Genomic DNA, 27,478 nt, shown 5'->3' on the forward strand with positions numbered 1-27,478 from the left:
GTGTTTACAGTGATGAGGTTAAATTTATTTTTGGTGAATTTCTTCCTTTGATCTTTGAATTTAGTATTTAAGTGGTTGCTAACTTATTCTGGTAGAGATCTACTATTTTTTCTGAGTTTGTCTACCTACTTTTCTCCTTGCTCCAAGCTTTGTGTTCCCTTACTCTTCTTTTTTTCAGGCCTGAGGGCCTTCTTGAGTATTTCTTGTAGTTGGGGGTCTCGTGGCCATGAACTCCCTTAGCTTTTGTTTATCTGGGAGAGTTACTATTTCTCCATCATATTTGAAGGATATTTTTGCTGGATAGAGTATTCTTGGCTGAAAGTTTTTGTCTTTCAGTATTTTGAATATATCATTCCAGTCTCTTCTAGCCTGAAACGTTTCTGTTGAGAAATCCGCTGAGAGCCTGATGGGAGTTCCTTTGTACATTATTTTTTGTTTTTGTCTAGCTGCCCTTAATATTGTTTCTTTGTCATTGACCCTGGCTAGCCTTACCACTAGGTGTCGTGGTGAAGGCCTTTGTCTGTTAATATATATAGGTGTCCTGTTGGCTTTGCTTACTGTTATTTCCTGCTCCTTCCCCAGATTTGGGAAATTCTCAGCTATTATTTCCTTGAATAGGCTCTCTGTTCCTCTTTCCCTCTCCTCTCCCTCAGGAATACCTATAATTCTTATGTTACATTTTCTAATAGAGTCAGATATTTCTCGGAGTCTTTCTTCATTTCTTTTTAGTCTTAGTTCTCTCTCCTTTTCCATCTGGAGTATATCTGTATTCCTATCCTCTAAAGTACTAATTCTTTCCTCCATATTGTCAGCTCTGTTCTTTAAAGATTCCAGATTCTCCTTTATCTCCTCCATTGTGTTCTTCATCTCCATCAGCACTGATTGGTTTTTCTTTATGATTTCAATCTCTTTTGTGAAGAAACTCCTAATCTCATTGAATTGTTTGTCTGTGTTGTCTCGTATTTTGTTGAGTGTTTTTATGATAGCTATTTTGAAATCTCTGTCATTTAGTTTATGGATTTCTGTGTCTTCGGGGTTGATTTCTGGGTGCTTGTCATTTTGTTTCTGGTCTGGTGATTTCATATATTTTTGCATTGTGGTTCCTGTGTTGGTTTTGTTTTTCCTCATCCTGGAAATCTCTGGTTGCAATTTCCACCTGCCGCCACTGTCTGGTGGTAAAGGGCTGTGTAGTCTAAGCCGCCTGCACTCTGCCCCAGTTTTTCTGCTGCGATCCGCAGTTTTGTTTTTTTTTTCCTGCTGCGATCCACGGGTCCAGTCGTTTGATCAGGTCTGCCGCGGATCGCTTGGTCTGGTCTGTCACGGATCACTTGGTCTGGTCTGCCGCGGATCGCTAGGTCTGGTCTGGTCGGTTGAGCTGCAGAGTCCGGTTTGCGGGGAGGGGGGAGCTCTCTCTTTTGCCCTCTGGGTCCCTGACGTGGGAGGCTTCTCGTTTGCCCCTCTTTATCCGCTCTCTGGGGTGCTCAGATGTTGATGGTAGCCCTGTGGCTCCTCTGAGTCCTCTGTGCGGGAGTTTCCCACTGGTTGAGAGATTCCGAAGAGCCACGGTTTCCCCGCCAAGGGCCGCCCCTCCCCCCTCTCTGGGAGCCACTCGGACCGGGCTCGCTGATCTGATGGGGAGGGAGAGGAGTTCTCCTTGCCTCTCCCCACTTCCTCCGGGGGCCCAGCACGTTCCGCTCTCAGATGTGCGGCAGTGTGGATCCCTCCGCTCTAGCTTTTCACTGTCTGGGATTCCGTTGTTGGTCTGTGACTGTTCCTTTTGTTGTATCTTGTCGGGGGAAGAGTTCACGGGAAAGCTCACTCCGCCATGAAGCTGACGTCACTCCTCAAGTTATGATTGTCTTTTAAGGAAGTGTTTAGACAGGAGATGGCTGGGCCATGAGGCAAAGCCGGGATGAGCCCTAGAACCGTGACTCAGGTCAGATGTCATGGGCCTTCGTGAATGGTGAGGAGGGATTAGCAGGTGGTGCTGTAAGAGCAGCTCCTTGCCATCCTCCCTGAGAGAATCCTAGTCTCTAGGGATCCCCTTCTGGACCTTAATACCTTGACTTCCACCCACGCTGGGAACTTCTAGCCACCTCTGCAATCGACAGACCACATTGCAAATAAGCCTATTTCTTTGGGACTTAAAAATATAAGGACCTTATTATAATTGTAATTCCAGTTACAGGGCAGAATTTAATATAAGCTGGATTATTTTAGGGCCTTATTCTAGGAATTTAGATCTTGATACAGCAAGAAGCTATTTTAAGACTGTTTTTTGCATGGACTCTAGGATAACGATATAGCAAAAGCCAGGTGTGGTAGACAGAACAACAGCCCCCTTCCCCTAGGATGTCCACGTCCTAATCCCCAGAACTGGTGAATATGTTACCTTATGTGGCAAAAGGGATTTTGCAGATGTGATTAAATTAAAGAGTTTGAGTTGGGGAGATTATCAATGTAATCACAAGGGTCCTTTTAAGGGTTGGGGATGCTGTTAAGTATCCTACAATGCACAGGACATCATCTCACCCCTGCCTCCAAACAAAAAATTATCCAGACCCAAAAAGTCAATAGTGCATCGGTCGAGAAACCCTACACTAGAGCAGTATGTGTATCTTCTATCTTCTCTAACAATTGTTGTTACGGGGTCCTGTCTTTGTTATGAATGCTTGTTCTAGAACAGAGTACCAGGCATTTTCATAAAAGCTTTTGTCTTCATTTTATTGAGGAACCAAGCAATCAAATACTGTAAAAATTATTTCAATGTGTGATGTTAATGTGGTCCTGAAGTTTATGTCAAGAATTCCGTTGTCTTAACTGAGGCCCAAACCCTTGACTTAAAACCCCACTTTCACCATTTCCTACTGTGTCTGGGGAGTTGGGAGTGGAGTTTTTTTCCACTATATCCTCTGTGGCTGATGAAACATTAGATGCAGCCCAGTTTCTTATTACTGAACTGATGAGGAGACTGGGGGTCAAGTGCCTGCCTTGCCAGTTCTGAAGTGGGTATTTGTGTTAGAACATGGGTTTGGAAAACAACACAGGGTCATTGCTTGGGAGTGTTCTAGTCTGTAAGCAGCTGGACTTCTTGGTTTCCTGACTTCGTAAGGCCCAGGGCTGTCCAGCACACCCCAGCTTCTTCTTGCTATTTAATTCTACAGGTTACAAAACGATGTGCTGCGTTGAGAGGAGGTCATGAGCTTACCCCAAAGATCTTCTTGCCCGAAGAGCCCTCTTCGAGGGACAGAGACTGGCTGCACACTTTAATGAAGACCCTGACCTGAGACAGGCCACTTTCCCCCTAAAAGGACAAAATCACAGGGCAGGAAGGAAAGCGATTCTAAAAGCTGATTCTAACAAGGCCTTAGGAACTCACGAGTCAGTTCTCGTATCAAGCACTCACATACCAATTCCCTTGTATGAAACTCTTGAGGCAAAATGAACTCCGCAATTTTCAGATTTTACAAGGTAATTCAGGCGTGCACCGTAAATTACATAGAGCCCCCCACCCCAGCCGCGTCTGGGCAGCACCTGGTAACCGCATGCAGTATGTATGAGAAATGTCTGAGTAGTCACTCTAGGTGTGATCAATAAAGGTGACTAAGAGCTTTGTATCAGTCAGGTCAGGCTTTGCCATCATGTGAGTTCTGAAAGATCTTTTGGTTTTAGAGATTTTGCGATTTAGAGAGACCTAGGGTTACTAAGCTGGTGAGAAGATGGAGATCATTTTGGTCTTGATTAGATGGTCCTTCAATATGAGTTTCGGTCATAATGTGTCCTGACCACATTATGTGTCCTGACCACAGTCTGAAAACCGAATGTCAGGTGCTGAGGAGGCAGCAGGCTGAGCAGGGAACCTCTGAGTGGAAGCCCTGCTGGGAGTCAGCAGGCTTTGCTGTAGGACATGCAGATCTCCAGAACGCACTGTGCCTTCCCCCTTTGCTTGAGTTATGTTTTGCTCTTTGTCATACAGAAGTTTCAGAGTGGACCTGTGGTATTGAGAGAAAGGCTGGGCTGGTGAGGTCAGGTTTCCGTTAACCGACTGGCCACGGCCTCTCTTCTCCTTGTGCCAAGATGGGGATGAGCCGAGTTATCTCCAGTTCTCATGTTTGGTTGGTGAGAGACATCGGCAGCCTGGAAGGAACCTTTCGTAAACAGCAGTTTCTCAGACCAGAGTCACTTTCCTCCATTCCTGAGTGAAAACACTCAGTGTCTTCAGTTAGCCACGCCTGACTTCTCAGGGGTACAGTTCTCAAGGAGAGGGGACAGTATCAGACTCTAAATGGAGCTGAAGTAAGCGAAACAAACAGACCAAATAAATTGAGATATATATTTTTTTGCTGCTGAATTTAAACACTGCTTTTTTTAATAGCAGCTTTCCATAATGCATGAGTCTCATTAATATGAAATGGGTCATCATTGGTTAACTTTCACCTAGTTACCACCAAGTATGATATGACACCATGTGTCACCCTAATTCTTATAAGCCTGTCTGATATTTTATTGTCTAACTCATGATTGATAATGAGGATTGAAGCATTAATGTGTGGCATTAAAATTGAATCAATATTAAAAGATCTTATTTTTCAGTGTTAATATTGTTCAAGGTGGTATAGTTTAAGTGTTTTTTAACCCGTCCCTGGTCATCAAAACTCTCAAGTGAAAAAAAAATGGGTCTGTTTTTCATACATAATGTTTTGATTTTACATCTTAAATGCATTGGGTGTATGTATGGTCCACATAAGGACTGAGGGTAAAAAGAAATTTTCTAGTTTCTTTTCTTGCATCCTTGCATCTAAAAAACACCATTCCCATCTCAGTAGACAATCCAAGATCTGGAGGCTCTTGGAGACCCAAGAGGCAGCCACTTGGTGGGGGGGTCACACTTGGTCACTTCAGCACAATGAAAGCAGAAACAAATAAGGGTTTCCTGCAGCTTGGGGCTTTTATCCAATACATCCCATGTTATGAATGATAAATCACCTGCTGATCAACCTTTATTGGCAAGGGAGGCGGGGGGGCTTTAGGCCATTTCACAGTTCAAGTAAAACTTTATCTATATCTATCTGTCTGTCTATCATCTATCTATCTATCTATCTATCTATCTATCTATCTATCATCTATCTATCTATCTATCTATCTATCTATCTATCTATCTATCTCTCCTTCCTTACCTGTTTGTGTATATGAAAAGGATAAAAGGATTGGCTTGAATAACTAGGAACACTATTAATTTTCTTTCTCTTACCTCTACCCCTGATGCCAGAGGCTCCTGGCTGAATTAGTTCGCGGCACAACATGCTCTTAAAGAATCACAGGCAGCAGAGACATCCTTGGTTTTCACGGGTTGCGAATGTAAGGCATACATAGACACAAAAATGTAGAGGAAATATAAAGTTCCTGCTAGGAGGACTTTCTGACACATGCATTAATTTCCTCCTGCACAACTCAAGCCAGGGAGTGAGTCCTATTGTTTACCTTTGGAAAAGTTATGCCAGCTATTAGGTTATGGACAAGTCATGTCTATACCACAATCTCTGCCTCAATGAACTTTACTGTTTCATTCTATGACACAGATGAAGTGGAAACACTGTCCTCGGTGCTACGTATTTCTCTCTCTCTATAGGGGCTGGAGCATTCCTGGGACGGAACCCAGAAATGCGGAGTTCTTTAGTAAACAGCACAACAAGATCCAACTTGTATGTAATTTATAGGACAATTCATATGGACATTTCCATCTATTGCTCTATTCTGGAAATTAGCTTTTCATTTGCAAAAATATGCATGAACAAAGAATCTTTTGATTGTTGTTAAATTTGGAGAAGGAACCATTGATTTTAGACTTTGAGCTGAATTAAACTATGTAGAGTGAAGGGGAGCAAGTTTTAAAGGAAGATGGCAGCCAATTTCTTTTGTTATTTAATTTTTTATTTTTTCCAAGAACAATTAACATTTACTAGGCACCTATTGGCCTCAGTCACTTGCGTCTAAAGAGCAAAGCTAATTCACCCACAGCCTGTGTTCTTTTAAATGGTTAGCCTTATTTCTTAGCTCTGTTAACCACTATTCTAACATTCGATTCAAGTTCAATTTTAATAATCTAATCCATAATTGTCTACTGCTCCTTGCCACATGAACAAAAACGTTTGAGGGGGAATAAGGCGAGCAGTTTACATTTTCTGTGGATAATTCAAGTTAATGGCCCCAAAGTGAAATTATTGAGTTGGCTATGGTTTATCATGTTCAGAGGGCATAAAACACGGAGGGGAATGGACCTGTTGAAAGAGTTGGTATCTAAGAATGTGTGAATGTGTGAAAATCCTATAACTTCACTTCAACTGGCCTAATATCCTGAGTCACTAGATGGTCAGAATAGAATACGAAAGGAACAAACTGATGTACATTGATACTAAAAACCAAAACAAAGTTTGTACAGGATGAACAGCAAATGAAATAGCTTTTATCAAAATAAAATCTCACACAGGTCATTTTTATACATACATGGACACACACACACCCACACACGCACAGACACACGAGCAAGAATGTGTATTTTGTAAGATAGGTCCTTGGAAATAGACATTCTTAGCAAATATGGATGACAGATCAATTGTAATTTATTTTCTTTTAACACTGTATCATCATAAAGAAAACTGGTATAAATGAAAAAATCTATTTCAAATATCTACATCTAAAATTTTAGGCAGTGAAAAAGCACTTTGTTGACAAGGAGTGTGGAACGATGTATGTTAATTGTCAGAAACTGCTGAATGCCTTGCTTAGTTGCCACAAACAAATTCACATATCAGAACGAACAATACTGCTAAATATTCCTTTTTTTCCCATTTTTTTGTTAAAACATACTGGGAGAAAGAAAAGAAAAGAAAAACTGGAAATCCATACATCTTTCAAAAGTTTGAAATGGGAGCAATATTTAGAACCATAGATGAGGAAACACGGCAGCATTGGTGTAATATACACAATGCGCTTTTCTTCTTTAATCTGTAATGTACATCAAATACTTTACAACAATGCATTAACAAAAGGCAAGAAACATCTTGCTGTACAGAGGAACCCCAATGCAACTTGAAGCCTAGAATCACAACGGATGAAGAGAGTAAAGAAAGCGTGAGAAGCCGTCCCCCTAAAATGTGTGACCTATGCTGCTCTGTGCTTATAACCTCCACGCCCCACCACCCCGACCGTCTCCTCTGCTGCCTCCAGCCACATTCAATATAAAGCACTTTTTAATACTCTACAGCTCAAACTAGAAAGGTGCTGCACAATGTCAGATTTAGGATCACTTTAGCTCTCTATTGACTTTCAAGTTAACTTTCGATTCATTTAGCTTTCTAAAATAGCTCTTAATATTTCCTTACTGGTTATCACAGCCTTCCTATGGAACAGGCTTTAACAAACTAAATTTGTAGGGGGAAAAAAAAAAGCAATGTCTTGTGTATGCATGCACATGCACTGTTCCCGGAGCGCCTCGTGTTGCCCGCTCCTCACACCCAGGAGTCGGGGGAGGCGGGATAGTGGCTCGTTTCATAGTTCAGTTCACTGTAGGGACGGGCAGCTGAGTAGAAGTCGACATAGTTGCCGGTGGACTTGAGTCCCAGGTGCATGGTGTACTCGCTGGCGGGAGGGCGATGGTGGACCTGGTCCTCGAAAAAGGACTCGTCATAATTTCTTGTGGAATTCTGAAACGGCTGGTAGGTCTCGTAATCTTTTCTGCTGGGTTCCTGCGGGACTGGCTGTGCTGAAATCTGCAAAGGAAAGAAGATTCAGCTGGCTTAGTTCGTCTCCCTTGCTCATCCTCCCCCGCTGCCAAGGCACTCATCCCTCCCTCAAAGCAAAGGCTATGAACATCACCCAGTTATTGACCAGAGTGGCACTTCTCTGAATATTGCCAACTGCTGATTGACTTCCCTTTTTTAAATTGGTTCATGGGTCCACATGCCATCATTCTGGATAATGTTTTTAAAAAATTACTATTGTAAAATATACACAACATAAAATTTACCATTTTAACCACTTTTATGTGTATAATTCAGGGGCATTAAGTACATTCATAGTGCTGTGCAACCATCACCACTATCCATTTCCAGAACCTTTTCATCATCCCAAACAAAAACTCTGTACCCATTAAGTATAATATCCTATTCCCCCTTCCCCTAGCTTGTGGCGACCATGATTCTACTTTCTGTCTCTATGAATTTGACTAATCTAGATACCTCATACAAGTGGAATCATGCAATATTTCTCCTTTTGAATATGGCTTCTTTCATTTAGCATAATATCCACAAAGTTCATCCATGTTGTAGTATGTGACAGGATTTCCTTCTTTTTAAGGCTGAATAATATACCATTGTATGGATCTGCTACATTTGTTTATCCATCTGTTGATGGGCACTTGGGTTGTTTCCCCCTTTTGACTATTGTGAATAATGCTGCAATGAACATGGGTGTACCGGTATCTGTTTGAGTCCTTGCTTTCAATTTTTGGGGTACTTAGAGATGGAATTGCTGGATCTTATGGTAATTCTACGTTTAACTTTTCAAGGAATCATGAAACTGCTACAGCCAGTGCACCATTTTACTAGATAACCTTTTTAAATTGAAGAGGTCTACTCTAGAAGCTATAGAACACAAGTAGTTGATTTTCATCTTTCTTGCATTTTCTCTATTACCCCTAGGTGTTGCAGTCTCAGAAGAAGAGACAGTGAAGATGTACAAGGTCTAATGGTCACTCAGGCATCTTCCTGCCAGTGCGGAGGGCTGTGATCAATACCTCTCCGGAGGATTAAGGCTTCCTGGTGGTAGGGTCATTTCATCACACCTGCCTAAGTGACCGGGTACCACAGCCTTAGAAGGATACACAGAGAAGCACCTAATGAAAAGAGGGAATCCACTCCAAATATAACATACCCCAAAGGACCAAAATGTTTCCCAACTTGGTTCAATTCAGAATTGATGGAACTCAAGGATGCTGTGGGATTATGAAGTCTTTAATTAGGGGAGGGGTCTTCAGTATCATCTGGTGTCCCACAGCCCAGCTCATTGCTCCCTGTTCCCGCTCTTGTCCCCTGCAGGTTACTGTCTGATGTAGGGCCTTAACGGGTTAAAAGGATCACAGAGCCTTTGAGATATGGGAAGTCAAGAATTAGTTCCTTCTGCTTGGCTTTAAGGACAGTAAGACAAAGAGTGTTCAGGGCTGCTAATTAGCATTTGTATGTGGGGGTGTAGTTATCCCCTTCCCTCTGACTGCCTCTGGGGTCCCTTGCCAAGCACAATGCCCCTGAAGTGAGCAGAACCTCCCAAGGCATGAGGTGAGGGCCATCCCCACAGCCACTGCACGCAGGCACGCACAAAGCTTGCTCAGGTGCAGTAATCGGGGAGGAGGTCTGGTGTGAATGATAAAACACTCTTAAAGAAACACAGTTTGATCACTTTCCAGCAGATTCAGTAATTCCCAATTAATTTAACTAAGGTTCAGCATGGAAACATCCTGTAGAAATTTGTCTTTGTTAATAGATAATGATTTGTAATTAGCACTTTGTGTGTAAATGAATGCTTCTAATGGCCTGCACATAATTCTTCTCTCAAGTAAGTGAAACTCCCTCTTTTATATGTAATTGATTTACACTCAATCCACCTGTTCTTCAAAGAAGTGGTGAACTTTATCATAGCTGCCATCCAGTATGTCCCATACTTCTAGTTAGTGGTGGCTGAATGAATGAGGTTTCTGTCTACCTGTGAAAGTCCCTAGAGTGTAAACGTTTGTCAGCCATGGGAGGGGCATTTGGACCTAATCTGCAATATGTGCAATTAAAAGTTGCTAAGACCAGATCTACCAAATTGCGTTGATAGGCTAAGGAGCCCTATGCTGTTCTTTGAAGAGTTGTGTGCTATGTTGAACTTCTCCACTCCAACTCTGTGCTGTTGGTCCCCAAGCGCAGAGCAGACAAAGGCTTAGAGTTGGGAGGTTTGGGAAAATTACACAGGGAGGGGACTAGAATTTGCTGCTTCTATTTCAGTGGACACCATATTTAACATTTAATGAATTCTTCTTTGTTTAATCTTCAAACATATATGTATGTATGTCTATATCTATATACCTACCTACCTCTCCCTTCCTTGCTTCCTTGCTTTCTTCCTTCCTCCTTCCCTCCCTTCCCACCCACCTATCCACTCATCCCTCCATCCATTCATCCACCCATCTGATTCTCATTTTTTAGATGAAGAAACTAAAGCTCAGAGAAGATAAAAAAGTTCTCCAGGATGTCATGGCTAGTGGTGTTGTGAAGCTGGAATTTGAGCACATGTCTGGCTGACTCCAAAGTTGACGTTCTCTCCACCATACTAGCACAGTGTCAGTTGAGCCAAGGTGGCCAAACCACAGAGGGTCAGCCTCACTGAGCAGACTCCAGGCTCTATGATAAGGGAGGCCAGTGGACAAAGGGGACCAAGAAGATGTCTGACTTCTCTGCACTGGTCTCAGCGGCCAGAGGAAGCAGAGCTGGAGACAGGGAGGTCTTCAGGGGAAGTCACTCACAAGGCTTGTGGTTCTCCTCCATGGTGGCTGCTTCTTTCATTTTTTTGCACAACCTGTTTCAAATTTCTTACCGTTGCCATGTTCTCCCTGGTTGGTGGACATTTTGAGGTTGGGCACAAGCTTACTTTAGTCTCTTACCTTGGGGAATTACCTTCTTCAATTCATCTGCATTGTTCAGAAAGTCCCATATCTAAAGTTTAGTTTTGCAGTTCTGAGAGTGTGTGTAAACGAACTACCCAGGACGTGTGGCAGGTGGCACTGCTGGATTTGGAGGAACTGAATTTGCTCCCGGGCCTGGTGGTGTGGATATCAGTCAGCTGTGGATGAACATTCACAACAGAGGAATGTTGGCTCTATTTTATAATTTACTCTATGGGAATATCTGACAGTGTTCAAAATTAGGCAGATGAAATGCTCCTAAAGATAAGCCCTCCACACAGAGGAGCTAAAAATAAGTGCATTTTTTTATGTTACACAGTTTGCATAAACAAGACTTCTATGAAGGAAATAGAATGGTGTTCACATGTAGCAGTGGTGTATTCTGAATTCGAGCATCTGTTGTTGTCCAGAGAAGCCCTGGCACATCCAAGAGCCTGAGGCTGTTGCCTGCTTTGCCTTAAGGCAGTGTCCTCTGGGAAGGGGAGGTGCGACCAGCAAGCTCATGTGGGGATCACTGGGGCCCACACTCTTGGTGCCCTGTCCTGTGGCTCCTGCTCCCATACAGTCATCTTTGCTGAGCTTTTTCCTCAATAGTAGAATGTTTGGTTTAAATTAGAAAGGACAGTGCCACTTCTCCACTTTCCAATTTGTTAGCATAATGATGGAAGACTTTGTGTTTATTCCTCACCGAGTTTGCCCACAAACTGGATTTATTTCTAACACAAGGGAAATAGCTGCCCATAACAGATCTTCAAACTTTACTACATGGTGAAAGCTGAAGACTCAGGGTGTTAAATTACAATGAAGGAGGCCATGTGGTAAGGGTCAGTGGTTCTCAAAGTGTGGTCCCAAGACCAGCTACATCCGCATCACCTGGGAACGTGTTAGAGCTGTAAACTTTTTGGCCTCACCCTAGACTTACTGAATCAGAAATCTGGGAGTAGGGCTCAGTAATCTGTGTTTATCAGCCCTCCAGGGGATTCTGACTCATGCCAAATTTGAGAATCATTGGTATGAAGGAGGCAAATGAGTCAAGAAGACAGGAGAACCAGGTTTGAGTCTTTGCCTCTTCCTAGCTAGGTGACTGAAGGCAAACCCTTGTTCTCCTTGAACCTCAATGTCCACATCTCTGGGGCAGTTTTATCTGTCTTTCCTACCTTGTAGTGGGACTCAGGACACCAACTAGGAACTCACGATGCTGTTTATGTTGTCATCAGTAATGATTTGAATACTGGTCATTGAAGCACCAAACTCCTTTGTTTATAGTTTATGAACAAAAATTCTGTTGCCAGCTGGATATACAGTTAGGTATGATACTTTTCTTTATAAGTATGGGATGGACTGGTAGAAGCTGAATAGGACTTTTGGAGAGTTTAAGTAGTTAATTCTCAAAATGATGTCTGTGACCTTTTGACCCCAGACATAAAAACCAAGGATCACAAACCTTATTTCACACTAATGGTTGTTTCTTCTAGGAGGCCTTAAGCTCAGAATTTACTGAAAATGAGACTGGAGTCCCAGGTAGTCACATGAGGAGCGCCATAGCTGAGCAGGCACTTGGCTTCTTTTCCCCTGAGTCAGGGGAAGCCTGGCTCACGGCTATTGCCCCGGCTCCCAACCTCCCTTGGCTGTGCATCCAGGGCTGTTGCCTCACTCTCAGTTCTCATTGTCTTCTGCCTCCTCTCGGAGATCTACCTCAAACCAGTTTCCCTCAGTGAATCGCTTCTTCTCTGAGATGAGTTGCTGTCCAGCCTCCTCTGCGAAGCTCGTGAGGCCTAGCTGGTGACTGAGACACCCAGGAGATGGGACCGCTCAGCAGAGGACAAGCTTTGACACTAAAACTGAACGGACCCCGGCGCATCCCTCCTGTTTAAATTGTTCAAGCTGGGCTTTTACTAGCTGTGAGGATGAGAGGTCACTTTTGGTCCAGAAAAGTCCAAAAATGAAAACATTCCATCTGGAATAACCGGCCATGCCCACCTGGCCAGAGAATCTGAATCATGGATGCTGTTTACAAGGTCATCTCTAGAACCAACCAACTGGAAGAAAATCAAATTGTCTCCTCTTTCAAATGGTTAGGATGGTCATACCTTATTGAATTCCCAAGAGGGAAAGCTGAAAGTGGAGCCAAATTTTATTCCAATAACATAGTCCAAAGTAAGTAAAATGCTTCATTCTTTTCTCCCCAAGTTCACCGGAGTGTCATAGTGATTTCCTCAGAAATTTCTTGGGGGAAAAACAACTCTCTTTGGTGGACATTTAAAAATGTTGCTTGGTATCAGAATGGAGTTAACAATCCAGTAGCCCACCTCCCTTTGCTGGACCCGGTCAGGGAATAATGAAGGCACTGAGCTATCGCCACAGGACTCAGCTTTGCCCGTCGCCTGTCCGCAATGTCTCCCCTGTGCTGACAAGTGGCGCAGACTTTGCTCTCCATGCCAGCTGGGTTTCAGCAGCACTCTCGAGACACAGTGGCCTTGACATCCACACTGAGGCTGTGTTGAGTGCCTTCTGACGCATGCTGGCGGAGAGGCTACAGCTGGCTGTGCTCACTCTCGCAGGAGGAATGCCATCTTAGCGCATTAATTCTAATTTGCCTAAATGCTCAGAAGAGGCTTATGTGAAAAGAATGTGCCCCTAGAACCACTCTGTACTGTCCTCTAATCTATATTACAAGCAGATCTAGTCTGCAGCCACACTGAGATGCCAAGGACCCCTGGGCTAACAATAGCAGAATTCCCTGGAGAGAAAGGCCAGTGTAGAAGAAGCCAATTCTGGTGATGAGCTTCTCTCGACCTACAGAAACTAAAGACTAATCTTATGCTCTTGGATGCAAAATCAGGGTCCTATTACTTCATGACAAGTACCTTTGAGAGCTAGAGATATTTTGCTCACTGTACCTGGTACTTGCTAAAGGAAAAAGGGTTGATTTCCATAAACAGAGTTGGCATTTCCAATACATTTTGTTTCCATGTTCCTTTATGTTTGGGCAGGCATGTTGACATGTGAATAGTGGGGGGTCACCCCTGGTGATCTCTTCTCTAGAGCTCATGCCCCTCTTTATTTATTCATTGGCTTTTTTGCTTTGAGCAAAGACCAGAACTGAAGGAGGCCAAGTAGATGTTAGCAACGTGTCAGGCAGGCTGTGGGGCTTGGGCGTTCACCAGGGGCCTCAAACAACACAAGACATCTTCAGGAGTGGCTGCACATGGACTGGAAAATTGAGGGCAAAGAATAACTCCTCTACCCACTATCATTTCTCCTGTTGAAGGCCGATTAGAGAAAAAAGTAATTGAAGGTCAAGGAGATACCTTTCACATCTCCTCCTTGTTCTCTTGGAAATGGTCCTGCATAGGACATTCTACTTGCTAGAAGGGGGTCCTTCTCCTTTTCAAAGATGCTGCCCTGCTGGGTGTTGAGTGATGTTCAAAAACAACACATTTCTTTTCCAGGTTTACTTTTATCTGGTTATTGTGATCAAGCAAACAGCTTTCAGGTTTATCTTTTCAGCCCAACTTTTCTGACGTATGGCAAGAATCTAGAGCATCAGCAGAAGCCAGTTCCGGCAATGGTTATTAGCAGCCAACGGTTATGAGGAATGTCAGTCTTTTCATGATGACCAGACTGGGGGCCCTTTGCTTTTATACTTCTCTCAAAACCACAGAGCAAAGGAGCCTTCAATGAATGTTTGTCGAATAAAGTAAACACACACACAAACTTAGATCAGTTGTTTAAGTGTCTACTGTCCAGCACTCCTCAAACTTGAACATGCACATGAATCACCTAGACATCTTGATAAGATGCAACTGTGATGCAGAAGACCTTGGACGGGTTAGTGTTAGGGGCCAGAGAAGAATCTCTTCTGCATTTCTAACAAGCTCCCTGTGATGTTGATGCCGCATTCCCCAACTAGACTGGATAGCAAGGCATTCTACAATGCACTCTATTTAGCTGCTTATATTGAATGTGATGTGTCTATTTTATTGATAACTATCACGTATAATGAACGCTTTGTTCTGAATGAGAGTTGGCTGAGTTACAAGAGCTACTTAATCCCTGTCTAGCAATTAGACAATTTGTCTAGGAACTGGCATCTTACACTTGTAGAATTGGGCTTTCTTTTAGGTTTGCATCATAGCACAGAACTTGCTTTCTACCACCAGATGAGGCACGTGGTTGTAGTGAAATCAAAAACTATTTTCAAATTTGAGGCCGTTCTGACGACTGCCACCACAACATGTATGTTACGCATGAGTGGAGAGCAGCAGGGAACATTATTTTCTTTTTCAGTTATTTCTGCATGTAAGATAGAAGTTAACTTATTTTTTACAATTCCAGGAAATTTCACGAGTCAAAGGGGAAAACAACACCAACGTGCTGCATCTCCCTTACCTGGTTATGTTTGATGTCTTCAGCGGGCGCACCATATGAATTCCTATACAAAGTTGAAATTCCAGTACTTGGAGCTGAAAGCAAAAGGGGAAGAAAAGAATTAGCAAAGAAGGCAAGATTTCAAATGAGGAATACTGGTTACTGAGGTGAGTTCTTGCCCTAACAAAGCTTGGTTTCTCACGGACCATTCCAAGAGGAAAAAATTCTTTGGCCCTGAACACTTGATTTTACATAGAGATATTAAGAAAGAAGAAGAGTTATTCTATAACCCCCCCCAGCATGTTGGCCTCTTGCAACAATGTTCAGACTGTAGACAGGGTCAGGGCAGGTGCAGCAAACAGACGGTCATCTTGCCAGCTTTACTGCTTTCTTTTCTGGTGAAAACCAGAGGATAATAAAAGCTTGTCACCTGCACTGAAGCATGCAGGAATCTGTATCAGCAGCTTAGTTTTTAGCTGGAGAATGACAAGAATGAAATTTCTAATTTGAGGTCGCAGAAGTGCTTGATCATCTTTCAGACAGTGCATTTCTCAAAGGCCAGAGGATGGGCCGGAAGCACCAGGCATCTGCCCTGCACGACTGGGCGGCTAAGGCTTTGGAATCCTGCTGAACACAGGGACAGGTACCCCCCATCTGTCTTGTGACCAGCCTGTGGTATAGATGAAAGGAAGAAAGGTCTCCTCCAGTTGCCAGCAGCTTCCAAAGTCCTGGGAAGGGTGCCCATGTACCTGCTTCCTCACCTAGAACCCTCGAGGCTCATGCCACAGGCCCAGAGGAAGGGCCCAGGGCATCCCTCCCCTCATAGCTGCTAAAAGGTCATGGTTTAAGAAAGCTCTGGAAAATGTTATTGAGTGTCAGTGGGGGTATAAAACACTCTAGAAATAAAGAAGGGCTTATCATTTGCTTCCGATGTCTACAGGATAATGAAATAGGATGATACACCATACATACTCTCTCATAGATACAGGCCGCTCTAGACACAAAGTCAGAATAATCTGTTACTCCACTCATGATTATTACTAAAAGCACATAATAGCTGGGCAATAAACTCCTCTTGGGATATTTTGCTTAGAAAGTGAGAGCTGAGAGCCCATTTTCAATTTTAAAGATCACTCTGATATAGTCTCTGGTCGAATGCACATCACTCCTGTCTCTGTATTACTGTGAAAACCACCATCTCTTGCCTGGACCACTGCTACAGAATCCTCCTCAACAGCCCAGCTTTCACTCTGCCCGACCCCGCTCCTCCATCCATCCTGTTCCCAACAGCTGAGCGACTGTCCTGTTAGACAAGCTGGATCATGTCCCTTCCTCTGGTTATAATACACCAATGCCCTGCCCACTGTGATTATGGTGAAACCCGAGCTCTCCATTATGGTCTACGAGGCTCCGCATGATCTGGCCCCTGCCTAACTTTGTGCAGCATCTCCCACCCTCTTCCCTTGTTCAGGGAGCCCTAGCTATGCTGGCTCTCTTTCTTTGCTTGAGCATGCCAAGTTTGTTTTGCTTCAGGGATATTGTATTACTGATCCTTCTCCCTGTAACTTGCTTCCCCCAGACTCTGGACTGCCTCTCCTTGTTGGTGTTTAGGTTTTGGCTCAAACGTCTCTTCCTTGACCATGTTGGTTAAAGTAACCCCCGCCCACCTGGCACCCTCTGTCTCATTAACCCGTTCAATTTCTTCATCATACTTAGCACCATGTGGTAGTTACCTTGTTGGTGAGCTGCTTCTGTTGTTTACCTTGTGTATTATCTGCCTTTGCCTACCAGAGCAGAAACACAGAAGGCAGAGATCTGCCCTGGCGGGCAGAGATCAGCCTGTCCTGCCACCGTTGTAGATATCCCCAGCATCTGGGATGGTGCCTGGCCTTGGTGCACTCTCATAGAATGAGTGCTTTATTTGCTGAGCAAATGAATGAATGAGTGAACCTTAGAAAATCTGCCTTCAGAGCTATAATTTCCTGTTGGAAAATGTCACTGCAAGGACAAGGTGAAATTTTGTTTTTTTCTGTTACTCAGAATAAAATGTATTTTTTTTTTTTTAGAACATAAACTTTTATAGTGTTGGCCTCCCTGTCATGTTTGTGGCTTCTGAGCTAAAGAGGTTTCTACTGGAAGTTCCTTCCTCCTGCTCTTTGGCCCACTTCACCTGTTTAAAGGAGACTGTGTGGTTGAGATTGAACTTGTGGCTTTTGCAGACACATGAAGCAGATATCTTCGTGGATGCTCTGTCTGAGCTCAGAGCAGACTCGTAGGGAAATGCCTTTCTTTTTTTGTATAGGCCCCAATTTCCAACTGAATCAACATACTGATGATTAGAACAGCTATAAAAGGCATAAGAGAGACACTGACAAAAACGGAATAGAGCATTTGATGTAAAGGCATTTGGGAAGATCAGATGGGAGGGCAGAATCCCTTGCATGAATTTTAAAGTTAGGCCATGTAGCTGCTGGGATAACACAGCCCTCCTGTGATGCGTGCTTCTAAACACGTAACGCTCCTAGAGAATCATGACCATAAGAAATGGCTCCAACAGATCTGCATGCCTGGATGAATAGCTGCCTTTGGCTTTCTGAGGGCTCCTCAGTGGCAGAGAAACACTAAGGAGAGAGGACATTTTAAAAGATTCCATCTAAACTAGAAAATGAATCCAGAAAATGTGGGTGGGGGAGGCCTGGAATAAAAACCTAACTGGATCTGCATTTCTAAGAGCCCAGTAAAGGAGATTATAACCCACCAAGGAACTGCTTTCACTTTCCCATGTTGCATTTTAAGGGTGAAGCTTCCCATGGTTTTCCCACAGCAGAGGGAATGTTTCTTTTGGGGGAAATGGTAGGATGTCCTCTGATGCCTAAGAAACAAGGAAGATGGCAGTTTTTTAGATATTTTTCAATGCACCGTACTTCAAGTGTCCCCTGGATTTATTTGTGAATGAGAAAAAGTATTGCTCTTGATGTGGAGATCACAAGAAATCTGATCTGCAAGTAAACACTGGAATGATGGGCACTTGCTAAAGTGCTGTAGAGCAGGGATTGGCAATCCATCCTTTGCATCCCTGTATGAAATGTTGGCTCCTACCTGGCTTCGCTGGGGACTTATTCATACCACTATAGAACACTATAGAACGTGGCAAACACAACCACCAGGCTTACCACCACCACCAAACACTATTATCTCCACCACTCTCACTACCAATACCCCCACCATCACCACCTCCTCTGTCACCACCTGCACCATCACCTCCACCACCACCACCACCACCACCATGACCCACCATCACCACCTCCACCACCACCTCACCACCTCCTGCATGACCACCACCATCACCACCACCACCATCACCATCACCATCCCTGTGATATTAACAACTCTTACACAGTACTTGTTGGCTTAAAGGGAACCTTCTTGTATAAACATATTATTCAATAAAGATCTCACTGCTCTTCTAGGCTTGCTACATGATGGATAGTGTAGTTTTGAATTTCATTTTTAAGTTAGAGCAAAGCTGTTTAAGCCTTTAAATAAATTTGAAAAATTACACAAATCTCAATACCGGTGTTGTCAAAATCCCTGCATTTTCTAGGAAGATTAAACATCGGAAACACTGTAGATTTTATTATGTGTGCAGGGCATGATCATGTACCATTGGAACTATTTCAACATAAACACACCCACATTTAAAAGCCTTTTGAATGAGTTGACTGGGCAAGAGAGTTAAAGAGAAAAGTTAAATAACAATGCAGTCAATTTCACAATTATTCTTGTAATTATAATCCCAATTTGTCATCCTGGACTGCCATTGCTGTGGCTACCTAGGGCAATAGCAATAGCAAAACGAATGGGTCAGGTGAATTTGGTGTCATTTCTGCTCTGGAGTAAATCAGTACAAATTAGATTCTCCGAGGAATGTCTTGACTCTAGGGATTCAGCATTTAGATTCCTAACTTCCTTTGTTCTTGCTCATCTACAATGGTGGCAACATGTATGGGGACAAAAGAACCAGTGAATGAGAATAATAAGGGGTGTCCTATGTCCTGTGTAAGGAGTTCAGTTCTCCCATTCAGGAGACATTCAGGTGTGAGTGTGAGACATTCTCTTGTAGGGTCTGTACGTAGAGGCAGAGTACTGACTTGGGGTGAGGATCCTCAACATCTGTTTACTATGCTTTTCTTATGCAGCTGTGCAGCTACCATGGAAAACACTGCCTCTGGGGTAAATGCATTTACCATCAGAAAAATTTATCTTAGACTTCCTGGGTCTGGAAGGCATCTCAATAAATCATCCAATTTGTCTATTCTGCTTCTCTGCAGGTCTACACCTAAATCATATGAGAGAAATGAGCCTCATGCTTTTAAGATTCTTTTGATAAGAGGGTCTCAGTGTCTGCTTAGGATTTCGCCCTTCACATCCCAGTTTTATGAATGACCTAATCTGGCCCTGTTCTGTTAAAGATCTATTCCTCATGGCCTGTTTTCAGGAGGGACCCATCTCTGCATCCATGTGCAAAGAAGGGAGCGGAATCCCCTGTGAGAGATTCTGAAGGCTCTGGCAGCTCTGCTTACAAGGCATAATCCCCTCTACATCAATACCCCCAAGTCCTGCTTCTTGGAGGAGGGGTGAACTGGGACAGCGGGGAGTGTGTGGAGAGCCTGGAAGGGATGATGAATGGGAGCAGCAAGCCCTGCCCCAAGAAGAGTAGTACAGACTTAAAGGAGAGTTAAGGTCAAGGCTGTTTATTAGACAGGCTGGGAGGGCATGCTGGAGGGGTGGTGATGGACACCCATTTTGGCATCCACTGAGTCCCAGCTGATGAGAAAGGAGACACAATGGATGACTGGGGTAGTGAAGGATGAAGGCCATATAAGATCAATGCCTCCGTAGGGAAACTGTAAGATTTTAATGAATCTTGGGATTTTGTCATGATAAGAGGTTGGTTTCATGGCAAGAGGAGATGTCTCAATGGGAATTCTGTGGGTTTCCCTGAAATCCTCCTCCTTTGCTTGCATCCCCTTTACTCCCTCTCCTCCCCTTTCCTTCTTTTCTTATCCTCTTTCCCTTCCCTCCATTCCTAATGAGCAAAGCTTGGTTATACTGCATCCACCATCTTGGATCCCTACACCCTGGATTATGCCAACTAAGAAGAAATCTACAGTGACTTCTTTCTCCAATTTGAGGGAATGTTATGAGCTGAGCAAGAAAGAAGGAAAGGGGGAGGTAAAGAAGGACTGAGGATGAAATGTGTGTAGAGGACATTTTCTCTTAGCTATTTTCAGGAATAAGATGCTCAGTTTTTATACCTTTGGCTTAATCTCCTCATCTCCTGGGAATCTTTGTTGTCAAGCTCTCAAGTGACCCACTAGCTGCTAAGTCCTGCTGAGCTGCCAAGCTTGGCTTGAAATCTGATGTCCCAGCCCTCTGCCCTGTCCCAAATCCAGTCACCAGCTCTGAGGAGGAAATGCACAAAGCTGAGCTCACCTGTCATGGTGTCTTTCCTGGAAGTGTGTTCTCCTTTAGTGCCGTGGTAAGTGGCATTGCTGCCAGTGGACTCATAGTCTGTTTTCCTTTCTTTGAGGCTGATCATTTCCCGAGGAGAAGCTGGGGCACTTGCTACATAAAGAAATCAAAAGGATGACTTTCTGTGTGTCATTCCACAGCATGGATGGCTTTTCACACCAACAGCTAAGGTCATAAGGACACCTTAAAGCTCAACATATGTCAATCTGTGTGCGTGGACCTGGGGATTTTTTTGTTCTTTTTGCTCTTGTCTTTATCCTCTTCCCTTAACCTGTGTCATTTGGTGCTTTATAGTTCAGGGGACATGTGACTTGGAGGCAGGTAATTAAGGACTATATCCTGGGGCCATCTTCCTTAGAGAGACATCCTGGTGGGGACATGACCGCCCAAGGTGTATGGGACAGATTTAAGAATGAGGTTGGTCTTGATTTCTTTCTTCCTCTTTCTCTTCTCTTTTCCCTCCCTTTCTTCCTTCTTTCCTTCCTTTTTAAATTAGATGTATTTCAGAAGGGATATTACTGATATTGAAGAATCCCTTATTAAAATAAATGCAGTTTTACTTAAATATTGAGTCACCCAGAAACTGCCCTAAAGGCAGAGAAAGCAACTCTCCACCTAGGATGATTTGTGGGGCTGAAATAGCCCAAACCACAAGATCTTCTCCAACACTCTGCTGGGGTGGGCTGGGTGCAGGGCATGCGGAGAGCCCCTTTTTCCTGATGGGGCATCTTTGCTCCAGCTCTTTCAATGAACACTCCCAACAATCTCTCACCTACACATTACACTTCAGCCACACGCTGCCTATTGGACCCAGGGAGTGAATCCTGTTATCACTTTGTGTCTCCATTTCTACAATGATGGGTATAATTAAAGCGTTCCCCTGGGAATCCACAGTTCTTTAATAAACTGGTCCCAGAACAGAGGAAAGGCTGAATTTGGATATAAGGAAGCAAACAAAAAGAGGTTTAGTTTTCTTAAAAGATCAGATGGATTGAGAGCAACAGAACAGCGCTGTCAATACAGAGATGTGTTGGAAGAAGTGGAGTAATAAGTATGTGCGCTGATAATAAGGCAGCTAGCTGTGCTCCCCACCCTGTGGGCTGTCCTCATATTGATCTCCATGCTCCTCAAAGATGCCACTCATATTCAGAGCTTAGGCAATTGCATCTGACTCAATATGAGCTCAGCAAAGTACTCTTCTGCCCCAAAGCCTTCTCCAGCTTCCTATGCCAGAGGGCAGTGCTTTGTATACTTATTTAACCTTAAGACTCACCTGAGAATTTAGGGATTCCAGGACCCCAACCCAAACCTTGTGAATCTGAATTTTCAGTGGATGGGCCTAGAAATCCACATTTAATAAGCATGCTTGGTGATTACTAAGCCTTGAGGAAGTCTGGAGAACTCAGATTTTTAGGATAAAGTCCTCTTTCCTTGGCTAGCGTCCAAATCCCTCCCCAATAAAGCCTCAGTTTACCTTTCAGCTTATTGTTCATACCCTCTGCAGGATCCCTCAGCTCCAGCCCACTAGGTCTGCTTGCTCCCTGAACGTACCTCTCCTTTCATGGTCTGAGCCACTTGATTCAGTTCATCAAACTTAGTATCGTCTATGTGCAAATCCTTATGCTAGACACTGGGAGAAAGAAACATGAGTCATGTCTAGACTGTCTGAACTAGAGGAGCTCTCAATCAAGCCAGGAAATGGACGTGGAAATAAACCAGAAATAAGAGGCAGAGTGCTCGGTAGAAGTCATAGCCAGATGCTGGGAAGGTAAACAGAGGGATCCTGTGCTCATCCTCTCCTTGTCTCCTGAAAGGCCCCCCACCCACTTCTCAAGCCTATCAAAATAAAATTGAGGCTCACTGCCTAGCTCTTGAAACTCTCAGAGGATGCCAATGCTGGCTGCCCATTAGAATTAAATAGCTGGAATACTTCAAAAAATACTGATGCTTGAGCCCCACCCAATACCAGCTGGATCAGAATCTGTGGGTATAAATTCAATGGGAAGGCAGGGAAGCAAACCACGTTTGCTCTATGTAAATCAACTGGGCTCTGTGTCCAGTTACTGCGTGTTTTCAGAATGTCGACTGCTGCGTCTCACTCACCTCCTCTACCCTCTGCCCCTCTCTTCTCTCTTCTGCTCTCCATCTTTCTCTCCCAGGAGAGTCCCTGTTGTGCTCTTGCTCCTTTGCTTCTAGGTATTCTTGCATAAAGGCTAGCCTTTTATTAGTCACTGCCAGGCAATCACGAAGGGACAATGTTTTGGAGCCTCTCGACCAAAGCTTTCAAAATTAGAATCTAATATTGCACAGATGGTGGGGTTGATTAAACGACGTCAGGTGTGTAATTATCTCCTGAGACCTCACGCACAGTGGTCCGAGTCCCCGGTAAACCAGGATGACACTCCGGGAAAAATCAAATCATGCAAACAAGTGTTGATTAGGTGTCTTCTATGTGCCTCTCCCAGGAGATAATCAGGCAGCACTCTGGCCAAATGGCTGGGATGTGAACATCCTGAGGGAGTTCTGCTTCTCCCTCTGGGCACCTTTCAATCTATTACATCATTAGAGCTTTCACAAAGACACCATCCTTGTGCTTCCCAGACTCAATGCTCTTTATCTTCTTAAGGACTATGGAAATAAGACGTGTAAAAGGCCATCTCCGTGCTTCTGAGACAGGGAGAAGTTTCTCCTGATGAGGGGGTTCCTGATTCTCTCGTCTAGTGTGGGACCAAACGTTACAGCAATAACACCACACTAAAAATAAAAGCCTTCGTGGGTCTGGGAGAGAGTAATTTATTTCAGTCAAATATTCCCCATTCATTTCTGACTTTCCTCATCATTCTGACAGTAAAATGTGGTGTAAAGTTTTACGACAAACATCTTCAAGGGCAGAGGGGCCATTCTGCTGGGAGTGCTCTCTACCATACCCTCTGAGATCAGTTCCAGAAAATATTACTTCAACAGGAGGAGGGCAGCAAAGAGCAAGGAGAAACTTTCTTTAAATACAATTCTATATATATGGGGGGGGTGTGTGTGTGTGTATGTCTGCACTCATATCTAATTATTTATCCACCCTTCCTTCTCACAACAAAAACCAAATGCAGAATGTTTTACTTTGATTAAAACAACACTAAAATCTATGCCACTTATATACTAAATGATGTGCCCATATTTTGCCTTTAATTTTTTCTCTAATCTTTTATTTATTTTTAAATTTTATATAAATTTATATAATGTAGGTGTAAAAATAAGGGTGTAAAAGTAAAGGGTGTAAAATTAAAGTATCTTTACAAGTAAACAAGGGAAGCTAGTTCAAAATTTAAGCAATAAGGTGACAAAATTAGAAAAAAAGTAAATTGAATGACTTAAAAGTTACAGTTGGTTGTACTAAGAATTTATCAGTGATGTATCTGCTGATCTAATGGTAATAATAAAAAGCCAATCAGATAAGGAATAGTAATGAAGCCCTGGATGAGGTATTTCAAATGTATGTCATTCTAAAGGAAGAAACAGTACACCCTCTCTCCCCTCCTCTGTTATCCCAATTATCATCAATAAAATGCAACTCAAATACAGCATCTAGAAGGATGTGCAACTATGTCATGCAACTATCTACTGGGGCTTTGGGGAAAAAAAAGGGGGAGGATTGGCAATAGATGTTAGCTCAGAGCCGGTCTTCCTCAGCAAAAAGAGGAGGATTAGCATGGATGTTAGCTCAGGGCTGATCTTCCTCACCAAAAAAAAAAAAAAAAAAAGCAACTCAAACTATTTTGAGTTGGGAAAATGTGCATGGAAAAACCCTGATTTACAAACACTTGACAATTTTCTTTATACTTGTTCCTCACTGGATGTGGGTCCACGACGTGCATTGCATGCACATGACACCTATTAGAGATTTTTAGAAATCTGTTAGAAAGAGAGATTTGTTCTGAGTCTGTGTATATATAACACAAAGTCACCACAGCAATAAAACAGAAAACAAATTCATATGATATTTCTAGCAAACTTTGGAATCGGGATGGCTCTCTCACTGTAGGGGTCAGCTATGGGGCTGGGAAGGAGGGCTTTGTCTCCAAGGGAACAGGCCTGGCTGGCCCTGGGCATCTCTTACCTGAGCGGTTGTTGGGTGACACGCGCACAGGGGAGATGGAGGGCGTGCGGGAGGAGGAGTAGGGTCTTTGCCGATCCCTCTCGATGGTTGAAGATGAGGCTACAAAGTGATATTGTGACCATCCATCCTGCAATAGACAGCATGCTCCTATTAAGTGGGGGAAGGCAGAGCGATTCTTCATCTCCTGACACTTTGAAGTTCCAAGCATTTGAATTAGCAAAACATTTCTACAGTCTGTCAAAAGACATCATGAAGCTCTGTGCCATCATCAAGGTAAAAAGAGACGAGTGTGAATGGAGACTTATCTCCTGCTCCCTCCAGAAAGCCCCATGGGGGAGGGCCTGCTTTTAGTGCTTGCTTTCCTTCCAATATGTGGCATAAATGGTCTCTTTGCAAACCTGCTTTGGCCAGAAGCTTTCATTTAAATAAAAATATGATGCTCAAAATGTTGGGTGAGCCTGAAACTGTCTATTCTTTGCATACCTGGTTCCAGCTCTGTCTGGCCCTCTTTTCGACCACCTCAAAGGTTTACAAAAGTGTTCCCTCTTTTGTTCCCAGAACCAATCTGTTAGTGATCAGAATGCCGAGCAGCAGCCTCCCTTCCCATCTATCTCCCTTACGTTGTTTCAAACCTCCTTCTCTGCCACAAACACCCCCTCCCCACCTGCTCAAGGCCTTCAGCACATCTGGACTGGTATTTTCTCTGGTTTACCCCAGAAATTATATTTTTCAACTTAGAGCATATTGAAAATGCATCCTACCAATTAGTCCTTCATTAGCCTTCCAATATCTAGTTAACATAAGAAAAGCGCAAATACTATTTTTCATTATAAAAACCACATAAATACATTATGGATCATTTTGTGAATTTAGACAGCATAAAGAAGAAAATAAAAATAGCCAATAATTCCACCCTCTTCCTCCCCAGAGAACTCCTATTAAGATGTCATGGTATTTTCTTCCAGTCTTTTTTCTTTTTTAAATCAAGTTTATTTCCATCGAAGTAATACGTCAAATAGTACTGACATCATAACAAAGAAAACAGACACCAGCCTCAGCCCCACTCCCACTTCCTGCTTCACAGAGGCAACAATTTTCGACTCTTTAGCTTTTTCTTCTGAAATATTTAGACTTTTAAGGGACTCAATGCTCTACAAAGAATTGTTGCAAACATAAATAGATGAAAGTTAAGAACAGAAGTCATACTCATTTCAGTATTTGTGTTTTTGTTTATCTAATTCTCATTATTCCCGTTCTATTTGACTGGTAAGATAACGCCAAGATTAGAAATATGCTATTTTAACAGCTATTACCTAGCACTTATTGAGTGCTTACTACAAGGCAAGTTTTTCTCAACAATCCCATGGGCTGGATACTATTTTTATCCCCATTTGACAGAGGAGGAACCTGAGCCTGAGAGAGTTAATAGGCCACCCAAAGTCAAACAGGAGGCAAGTAAAGAAACATATTAATACAAAAATGTGGTATAATGGTAAGTACTTGAAAGGAAACATAAAGCAGGGTTAGGGGATGGAGGAACGCAGGTATGGAGTGCTGGTGTTGCTAGTTTATGGAGTGTGGTTGGGCAAGCACTCTGGGAACAGTTAGCATTGTGGCAGGGATCTGGTGGACGACAAGGAGCCAGACATTGAAGACATAGATGGGTTTTCCAAGCCATGGGAAGAGCAGATGTGAAAGCCCTGGGGTGGGAATGGGTTTGGCTCGTGTGACAGCAACAGAAAGTCCCTGTGACTAAAGAGGAGTGAGCAAGTGGGCACCAGGGAGACAAGAAGCCTTCTGAGTATCTAGGACAGTTTGGGGAGAGAATAGTAGAATCAGGGAGACCAGTTAAGAAGCTATTCCACTGGAGAGAGGGAGAGAGGACCCCGGCTTGGATGGGGGCTGGTGGCGAGCAACGGGCGGATTTGGCATTCATGTTGGAGGATCTGCTGATGACTCAGCTATTGGGTGTGCGAACCACCGGGCCTGGAGGTGCCATTTACATAGACAGGGAACACTGGGAAAGAAGTGGCTTTAGGAGGTGAAACCAATACTATCATTTGGGACATGCTGGGTTAGAGATGCCTATTGGACATGAAAGAGAAGATAGAGAATAAAGCAGAATCTGCAAATCGTGATTTCAGGAGTGATGTCCGTGCTAGAGATAAAATTTTGGAGTTCAGCATACAGATATTATTTAAAGCAAAGACAATGGATGGAAACCTTGCACGTGAATGCAAATAGAAGAAGCAGGGGACACAGGGTTGAGCCCTGGGACACTCCAATATTTAGAGGGTGTGAAAGTAGAAGATTCAAAGGAGACTGGGAAGGAACAGAGTGAGCTGGGAGGAGAACCAGAAGGGTGTGAGGTCAGGCAAGACTAGGAAAGAAGATGCATAAAGGAGGAGAAGGGGACCAACTGAATGATAAGGAGGACCAAGAACAGACTACTGGCCTTGGGAAGACGGAAGTCATTATGACTGGGACAAAAGTACTTTCTTCGGGCAGGTTGGTAAATGTCTAACTCAGGTGGGCTCAAAAGATAACAAGAATTGATGAAGGAGAAATGGTGAGTACAGACAGCCTTTGGCAAAGTTTTATTATTAAGGGGAGCAGAGAAATGGGGCTTGAAGAGATTGAGTGACCAAGAGATGTTCTAATATATCACCTGGAAGATACTGTAGCATTCCGTCTGCTGATGGGAATGACTCAACACAGAGGAGGAAAAAACTGGTGATGCAGGA

General features: G+C 43.4%; 1 protein-coding gene across 12 annotated transcripts in view; it reads right to left on the bottom strand.

The window, feature by feature from the left end:
• Positions 1 to 6,602: 6,602 nt before the first annotated feature.
• The window catches only part of CTNND2 (catenin delta 2), an 879,093-nt gene continuing 858,217 nt past the window's right edge, over positions 6,603 to 27,478 (bottom strand). For 11 of the 12 annotated variants that reach the window (XM_087443138.1, XM_087443127.1, XM_087443130.1 and 8 more), the window contains 4 exons: positions 24,735 to 24,861; positions 20,585 to 20,716; positions 15,110 to 15,183; positions 6,603 to 7,769 (listed from right to left, as the gene is read on the bottom strand). In XM_087443138.1, the coding sequence (XP_087299264.1) occupies positions 7,509 to 7,769; positions 15,110 to 15,183; positions 20,585 to 20,716; positions 24,735 to 24,861 (594 nt within the window). In that variant the 3' untranslated portion in view covers positions 6,603 to 7,508. The remainder of the gene's footprint in view (positions 7,770 to 15,109; positions 15,184 to 20,584; positions 20,717 to 24,734; positions 24,862 to 27,478) is intronic. The other variant, XM_087443135.1, reaches the window with a different exon arrangement.

The sequence above is a fragment of the Ceratotherium simum genome, chromosome 18 (genome assembly GCF_057802395.1).
Source record: "Ceratotherium simum simum isolate JZ-2026a chromosome 18, ASM5780239v1, whole genome shotgun sequence".
In the NCBI taxonomy this organism is placed as follows: Eukaryota; Metazoa; Chordata; class Mammalia; order Perissodactyla; family Rhinocerotidae; genus Ceratotherium; species Ceratotherium simum.